This window comes from Clarias gariepinus, chromosome 25, assembly GCF_024256425.1.
Source record: "Clarias gariepinus isolate MV-2021 ecotype Netherlands chromosome 25, CGAR_prim_01v2, whole genome shotgun sequence".
In the NCBI taxonomy this organism is placed as follows: Eukaryota; Metazoa; Chordata; class Actinopteri; order Siluriformes; family Clariidae; genus Clarias; species Clarias gariepinus.
In genome coordinates this window covers 12,045,001-12,053,689 of record NC_071124.1, presented here as the reverse complement: position 1 = coordinate 12,053,689, position 8,689 = coordinate 12,045,001, and the positions used below count along the sequence as shown (strand labels likewise).

General features: G+C 36.3%; 1 protein-coding gene across 2 annotated transcripts in view; it reads left to right on the top strand.

The window, feature by feature from the left end:
• Positions 1-566: 566 nt before the first annotated feature.
• Positions 567-8,689, top strand: part of LOC128512741 (G-protein-signaling modulator 2-like) — a 57,224-nt gene continuing 49,101 nt past the window's right edge. Inside the window, exons 1-2 of one of the 2 annotated variants that reach the window (XM_053486141.1) lie at positions 567-708; positions 7,250-7,566. In XM_053486141.1, coding sequence (XP_053342116.1) covers positions 7,499-7,566 — 68 coding nt within the window. In that variant the 5' untranslated portion in view covers positions 567-708; positions 7,250-7,498. The remainder of the gene's footprint in view (positions 709-7,249; positions 7,567-8,689) is intronic. The other variant, XM_053486142.1, reaches the window with a different exon arrangement.

Below are 8,689 nucleotides of genomic sequence, written 5' to 3'. Positions count from 1 at the left end.
GAATTATGACTTTTTGCATATTTACTCAATAGTTTAATACGAAATACTAAGGTAACGACGAAATATGACCAACTTACCTTTTGATGTCATCAAGTTGATTATAATTCAGTCTGAGTGCATTTGCTGAGAACGAGACACGGTGTAAAGCAATCGAGTTGCAACTATGGTTACTCCTGACACGGACTGTTCTGCGATCAGTTTCAGTCTCGTAAATAATGCATTTAGGCTCCTGCTGTTACACGCTGGACAGGGTACAGTAGACAGAGCGAGGTTTGTGGTTGAACTGGATACGAGAAGCACAAGTCTTATAGGACTTGTCTTATAGTCTTACAAGACGTGTATTTATATGCAGTATTTGCTGCATATATGCCAACAAACTGTTATGTAATTGTGTTTACAGGTAACTTGATTAAAAGCATGGTCGAAATGACACGATAAGTCTTTGCCGTCCTGCGGGTGACAGATTCAGGATTCAAATTTTATTGGTCGACAGACATTAACTTGGGCGGGGCTATCTTTAAATTATTTCATCTGTGATTGGCTACTGAGCAACCGGCGCCGTTTTTACTGTTTTCCGGCTGTGGGCTATGTTTATGGAAACGCAATGAAACTAGTAAAACTAATTACTTAAATGTGTTCATGAACTAATTTTATAATTTGTTTAGAAAAGAATAGTATCTCCGTGGAACCGTGGGAAGCCATACCCAAGTAAGTTAACGTATAGCTTCTTTTAATTTTTTATTTTAGCGTTTTGTTACCATTCACTAATGTTGCCACAGCGTTCGCGTTAGCTGGTCAAACTAAACAGTACGAGCTCACCAAATTAAACACATAAGGTTAGAATTTGAACCTTACAGAGAGATTTTTTTTTCTAACGTGAGGAGGGGCATTAACTCGGACAACCAGAAGTAAACCTAAGGTGAAAGTGCAGACATCTGGAAAGCGCAGTCGGTTTAGTTAATTGCTAACTGGATAAAGTGATAGATTAAAATTAGATGCCCAGCAATGTTTTTATGCAAAACTAACTCCAGAACCAGACCAGTAATATCATCTGCGGCTCCACGACACGTCTAAGTTGTGAATGTTCCAGTGGTGCGTTTGACCAGACTTGCTGTAATCTCAAATAAACTAAAATGCATCCTGTGCAAAACCTAAAAGTCCTGTTTTTAAATTCTTAAGTAACTTGAAGATAAGGCTAGGAATTATTCAAAGCTGTCATTTTATTTGGTTACAGTCACTGGGAACGGGAGCATTTAATAAGTTTATGTTTACGCCTTGTTTAATCTAAAGACATCTCGTCAGCCAAATGCAAGGAGGGAATCACAGGTGAGAAATAGAAAAAGTAGATTGGATAAAAATTAGGTTTTGTCTTAAAATGACTCCAGGGCATTAAAATTCACTTGTACCACTTCAGCTGTGTTATTTCAGCTGTAAAAATATTTAGTTTAGCTTTTCTAATTAATATCTATTGGTAAAGGTGTTTATTTACATTGGGCAAGTATATTATTAGAAGCTTATTTTTAAGTAGATTATTTAACCTGGCACATAACTGTTTATAACATTCTTTTTCCTCAACATTTTTAATTCACTTTTGGTGCAGGTTAAACTTCAGGCAGATATCTTAGTACTGCAAATGTTTCATTAGATTCTGAGTAATTTCTGTTTGGCTTGACATGCATACAGTGGAAAGAAAAAAGTATGTAAACTTTTTGAAATTTTTATGGTTTTCTACATTAATTTGTCATAAAATATGATCTGATCTTTATCAAGTTCAAGGGTTTTGACAAATATAATGTGCTTAAAATAATAAATGATTTTTCATGTCTTTATTAAACACACACGTTCAACATTCAAAATGGTTGTGGAAAAATTAAGTGAACCTTTGAAATTAATAACTGGTTGACCTATTGCCAGCAATAACATCAACCAGGTGCTTCTTCTAACTGTGGATCAGACCTGCACATCGGTAAAGAGGAATTTTAGCCCATTCTTTCTGCCAGAACTGCTTTAGTTCTGTCATTCTGTGGACGTTTCGTGTATGACTTTTTGAGTCATTCCATAGCATCTCTATTGGGTTAAGGTCTGGGCTCTGACTTGGCCACTACAAAAGACAGTGCCCTTTTTACATCAGATTTAGTGCTAAGTTTTTTTTATAAGTGTTCCGCTCCTGGAACAAATTATGCTCGTGATCCAAGCTTCCACTATACTTTCTTTAGTCTAGTGCTAAATTATTTTTCACATCAACAAACAGAGGCAACTATAACTTTGCTTTCCATTTATTGCTTACTGTTGACCATGGTTAAAACTTTTAATATAAAACAATACACCTTAATAAAATGGGAATGGTTGGTGATATTAACTTCCTGTTTGTGGCACATTAGTATATGTGAGGGGGAAAACTTTTCAAGATGGGTGGTAAACATGGTGGCCATTTTGAAGTCAGCCATTTTGGATCCAACTTTTGTTTTTTTTTTTCATTAGAAAGAGGGTAATATGGCACATCAAACTTATTGGGAATTTCACAAGAAAAACAATGGTGTGCGTGGTTTTAACTTAACTTTATTCTTTCATGAGTTATTTAAGTTTCTGACCACTTATAAAGCAGTTATTAGCAGTTTACATACTAATGACACGTGAGGAGCGGATAGAAACTGTGTTGTCTCTTGAACGCAGTAACCGGGTCATTGCAGCAGATTTCAATGCAAGACACCCAACGAGACCACCCATCTCCCATGCTACAGTTAGCAAACTGCTAATAACTGCTTTATAAGTAGTCAGAAACTTGTAATTAACTAATGTGTCACATGACCCTCTTACAGGAACGTTACCCTAAATTTATATTCGTTACCTTAGTGTACTGAGGTATAATTGATAATTAGTGAAAATGTGTAAATATTTATCAATGTTAATATTATGTCTGAAAAGTGTATTTTGTCAAAGTATGTATTAACTTATTTTTAAAATAACATTAATAAATAATGGGTTGTATTGTTCTTTTAATCATTTTACACAGTCCATGATTTATTTATGCTATTTTTATAATAAATAAATGAATGAATAAAAATAATTATTGCATTATGTTTCAAGACATCCTTAATTTTCCTTAAGTACCTAATATTTTGTCCCAATTATATGTCTACAAATACTTTGACAACATGCACTAATTAGCCATTCCATCCGAAATAAGGTGTAAGGTTAATGCTATTTGTTTAAACACTGGAACTGGAAATACAGTGGAACCTCGGATTATGAGTAACGCGATTTACGAGTGTTCCACAAGACAGGCCAATTTTTTAAAATAAATTTTGACTTAAAAAAACTAGCACTGTCTTGGTTTACGAGCACCGAGTATCATGTATCACGCAAATGCTTCTTGTTTTGACACCGAGGGTCACGTCATCACAACTTGGTCTTAGTGCTTGCAGAGTTTCTGAGTGTGCGTGTGTCTGCGTAAGCCAGAGTGTGTGTGCGTTTGTTTGGGAACCTGAGAGGGGGTGGGGGCGGGGGGCTGTAAAGGCGAGTGTGTGTGTGCGTGCGCGCTCATTTACTTAGGGCCTGTCCACACGGAGACGCGTTTCGCTGTATGCGTATACATTTTTTATCGTATTGGCGTTTCGTTCACACGGATCCGGCGTTTTAGGAGACTGAAACCGTTTTTTTTTTTAAAACCGGGTCCCAAAGTGGATAAATCTGAAAACGACACCCGTGCATCTTCGTGTGTACGGCCAATCCGTATATTTTGTGAAACGATGATGTCATCACATCACGTGTCGGCTGCGTCACACGTAACAGCAACAACAATAATGGCGGACTACATGATTGTGTTCGTGTTGCTACAAAGCCTACTAGCTTTATTACAGCAAAATCTATTGCTTCTATGCAACTGTTATGAGCAACAAGTGATAATGGACAACACCATCTTGGTTCGTATACAGCGCGCAAGGTTATGCGCACGCTCAAAGTTTTCTTCTCCGTGTATAGTGTATCTCTATGGCAGAATTACAGCGCCCCATACTGGTCTGGCATATATACTACACCGTTTTCAGTGGTTTCGTGTGTACGCAGATATTTCTTGAGACGACGCCGGGTTTACAAAAAAAAATTATGGGATAGGGAACGCACCGGCTTCGTGTGGACGGAGTCTTACACCCATGGTTCTCAAAGTGTGGGGCGCACCCCACTAGTGAGGAATACAGACATGACCGATGGGGCGCAATGAACGGGAGGGAATTAGTGGAAAATAATAGGAATGTACCTATTCTAATTCATGCTTTTCTTTATTGACAATAAAGATCGGACATTTGAAACTAAACAATCACACGCAAAGAAATGAATCATTAATACAAGTACATTAAAATAACATCAGAGAAAAAGTGGAACCATAGTGCAACAATAACGGTTTAACGTTGGCATGTTAATTGCAGAGGAACAATATATAAGGAAACATTCGGTATTGTATATGTAATTTTATTTATTCCAATGTGTATGCTAATGTTTCTGTATTTTTGTTAAAAATGTATATTTTATCAGGCAGTACTTGTCTGGCATTTCTAGTTTCCAGTGTGGCAACAAATCCTGATCCTTTGAGCGCTGAACAGAAGGGCAGATCAATATCGTTCTACGCTTTTGGTTGATGTGCGGCATTTTGCGATGATCCCTAAATCATTCATTGCGCCTTAGAGAATAATGGTGTTTATGCTTTTAAACATGTATAATTTATGGCAGATGTAGCTTAAAGAGAGGAAATATAGGTGGGTATCTTATTTGCGGGTTTATTTACACAGCTATTGAATTCGGAGATGTGAATATCAAACTAATTTTACTGCCGTCACAAACCGGGTCAGTAGCGGACTGTATGTAGTGAGCATAATAACATTAACGGATACATTTGTTACATGGACCACAAAAAAGCAGGTGATTCAGCACTATCAGCCTAATCAACCAAAAAGTCAGCTGAAAGGAAAATATGATGAAGCCTACTGTATGTTGCGCTTGGATTCATGGTGGGGCAGAGGAGAGACTCGTGTGTGTTTTGTGTCTTAAACCGCTGGCAGCAGACAGCATGAGACCCAACAAAGTAGGAAGACACTTAGAGACAACACACTCCAGTCACGTTAATAAGCCACTCGACTTCTTTAAAAGAAAGCTCTAGATAAGTGACGAAGTAAGCCTGTTATAACAATTGCACGTGTATTTGATCTGTATTGAACTTGGTGTTATTTGATCTTATTGGTTTAGAAATTGATATTCAAATAAAATTTTATTTGTCACATACACAGTCATACACAGTACGATATGCAGTGAAATGCTTAGACAACTGCTCGTGACCTAAGAATAAAAGAATATGAATAGGAAATAAATATGAAAATTAAAATAAAGGGAAGAATAAAATAAAAATATACAAATAAAAGTTAAAAATAAAATAACTGTACACAAAAATACACAATATAGAAAATATATCGAGAATATATGAAAAAAATGTAAAACAATAAGAGCAGCCGAATAAATGGTAATAAAAGAATGGTTATGTCCAACTTGGGCGATTTCGTTATTATTTTGTTGACAAGTGGGGCTTGAAAATTCGCCCACCCCCTTAAGTGGGGAATGACAGAAAATGTTTGAGAACCACTGACTTACACCAACATACACACACTCTCTCGGCTTTACAGCCCCCCCTCCTCTCAGGTTCCCAAACAAACACACAAACTCTGCTCTGTCACGATTTTTTTCAAAAGTAAGGTGCTGGTTAATTTGTTTTTGTTGTTGTTGTTTTACTTTACAGCAGTGATTCCGTTAGAATGCGCTAACGCGAGTGTGACTAGCAATGTTCCTTGCTAATTTTTAAACAGTTAAATTTTAAACAATTTTAAAAATGCCCCCTTTGAATGTGTGTGCATGCACATTACACATACACACACACACATACACACACACAGAGCGCAGAAACACTTCAGTCGGGATTTATTTTTATGTTTTTTTTTAAGGTAAAGTGCAGGTTAATTTGATTTATTTTTACTTTATATTTTGTGTTAATTATTTACGTGTCACACGTGTTTGCGTGTGCACAGGTGCATAAAGTTAACTACCAACGCTGCTGTGCTGCTAAAATCCTACAGATTGTTTCGTTGTGCTGCAGCAGCACTACACCAATGCATCCCTATCCTTCACCATTACCCTCCATCTTTCCTAGTGCAAAATTGTGATGAGTGTCATATAAAATAAATGATCTGTTTCTGATGTAGAAACACGTAGGCTACGTTTACATTATATGCCACTTCTAAGGTGAATGTGTCTGTCCCTGAAATGGCACACATCAATACATCTTTGCTCCATCTGAGTTAAAACACATGACCATTTATTAATATTAAGCAATTCATTCAATTTTAGCAAAAATACAGTTGAAATTTTTTTTCTGGAGGACTGCAAACAGTCAGCTGCATTTCCCCATGCATGCGCAAAGGAAAAAAGTCACATGAATTTTGATCTGCCTGTTCTCTCGCAGGCCTCACTGCTGACTAACATCAACAAGCACCCTATGCTTGGACGAAGGCAAAAATTCAGTTGCATGACTTCCGATCTGCCCATTCTCATTAAAGTTGCATGACAGTGCACCAGTTTTATATCTGATGGCTAAGTTTACATAACCAGCCTGGATTAACTTTAATTCTGATATATACCTGATATGCTGTCTTCCTTCAGATCAAAATTCTAAACATATTTTTCTGATGACAGATGCATCCACATTAGTTAGATAATAGAATAGAATCAGCGCCTAAGAAGAATAATACAATCGGGAGGTGACTGTTTATTCCTATCCCTACTATACTGTTTAACCTTGTCAGACCCCCTTCATTAATTTGTTAGAGAGGGGATAATTGTTAATTGTGCAAAACAATCAGAAGTAAACAACCATATACGTAGACTTGCTGATTTGGGCATTTTGAAACAGTTCTTGCTTTCCTGATTGGAATTGGTGTAATATTTGTGTACCACTCATGCTTTTTTCCTCTATTAGGTCTATTCTTGCCTGCATGCAGTCATTATGGGCATATACACATTTTCACAAGTGGAAAGTCTGCTATGATTCAGCTTGGGCAAACACAAAAACTTATCATAATCAAATGATCTTAGGAGCTCATGTTTGCACACAAGCAAACCACCTTGGATGATGTTAATGCTCAAGAAGTGTTGCTAGGACATTATGCATTAAATGAGTCTTCACACTCAGGATTTTCTGTTCTCTTTACAGAGAGTTCCAGAAGACTGCCCTGGATAAACCCCCCCACACACATGCACACATCACACTGAAAAAGAAATCGGCATGTGTGATTGTACTTTTCACATGGACTAAATTCTGCCACAGACCTTTCAGAAAACTCAGGAATTGTGAACCAGAAGCAACTTTTTCAAACTTATTTTTCAGTGTTTTGTGGTCTTTTTTCTTTGCTGGAATTTTTTATAGATCTATATCGCATTTCTTTAATTGTTATGCACTTCAATGGCTAAAATTGGCTCAGTGGCTAGAATGGAGAGTGAGAAGAATTCCATGGCTCTACTTTGCTACAGGTAGGCACACCATTTTAATGTTACATAAAATCAGATTTTTGTTTGCTTATGGGTTTCATAAGTAAATGAAAATCATGTGGCTATTTAGCCAGTAGGGCATGAAACCATGCTGTGAAAATATTCTTTGTCATACTAAAGCTCTGAAAGGGCTTGTCAAATGTATGTAGGTTTAACAAATGTATGTATGTATGTATGTATGTATATATATATATATATATTATTTGAAAAAAAAATATATATATTTTAATTTAATTTTTTTTATAGATATCTTGGCCATAGATAAGTCTACTTAATGCGTAGCTACTTTAGTATTTGGAGGAGGGTATATCAGAAGAGGGCTCTTGCATTTTCTTTACTATCTGACCTGTGTGTTTGCATGACTGCAAGTGCTCAGCTCCTGACATATTTTTTTCAATATATATAATAACATGACTATAATAACATAAATTTATTTGGCTTGAATTAGACCAGTTTACTATGAGTATTACCATATAAGCTTGTAACTGTGTGCTCCCTAATCACAGATTATAATGAATAGATAGACATGATGAGATTAGCTGAAAATGCTGAGCATGACAGGTTCTAACTAAGACAGCTTAAATGAGGAGAAATGACTATAAGCTGCTTAAAAATGTAGATCAATATTTTTTCATTGCTGTTTTAAACTTCCTTTAGTCATATGAACTTTTATTGAATTTAGTGAGTTAATTGGGAAGGTTTATTTGGTTATCAGCTGAAGCTAGCTTAATCAGCTGAAGCCTCTGTCAGGGGTTCAAACAAGTCCCTAAATCTGGCTGGAGCAGTTTAAAGACCATCAAAGCTGTTTGGATGTGCATCAGATGGTCCGTGTGTTGTGATTCTGTAAAAGAAAACAGGTAGGTTGTAAATTATTCTAAAGTTTAATTAGGCATAGTGATTAACCGAATCCTTATGAATGTTTTGATCTTTCTTTTAAAGTTTTTGACTGCAGACAGATTTGCTTGTTTTTCATGTAGTTTTCTGTTTATGTTGCATCTCCCCATCCCCAATCCTCAATATGTCTGTAAATACCGAATGAAAATAACGTACAATTGTTTAAATGTGAAGATTTATTTTTAATGTTTTTATCTAACCCACTTTACTA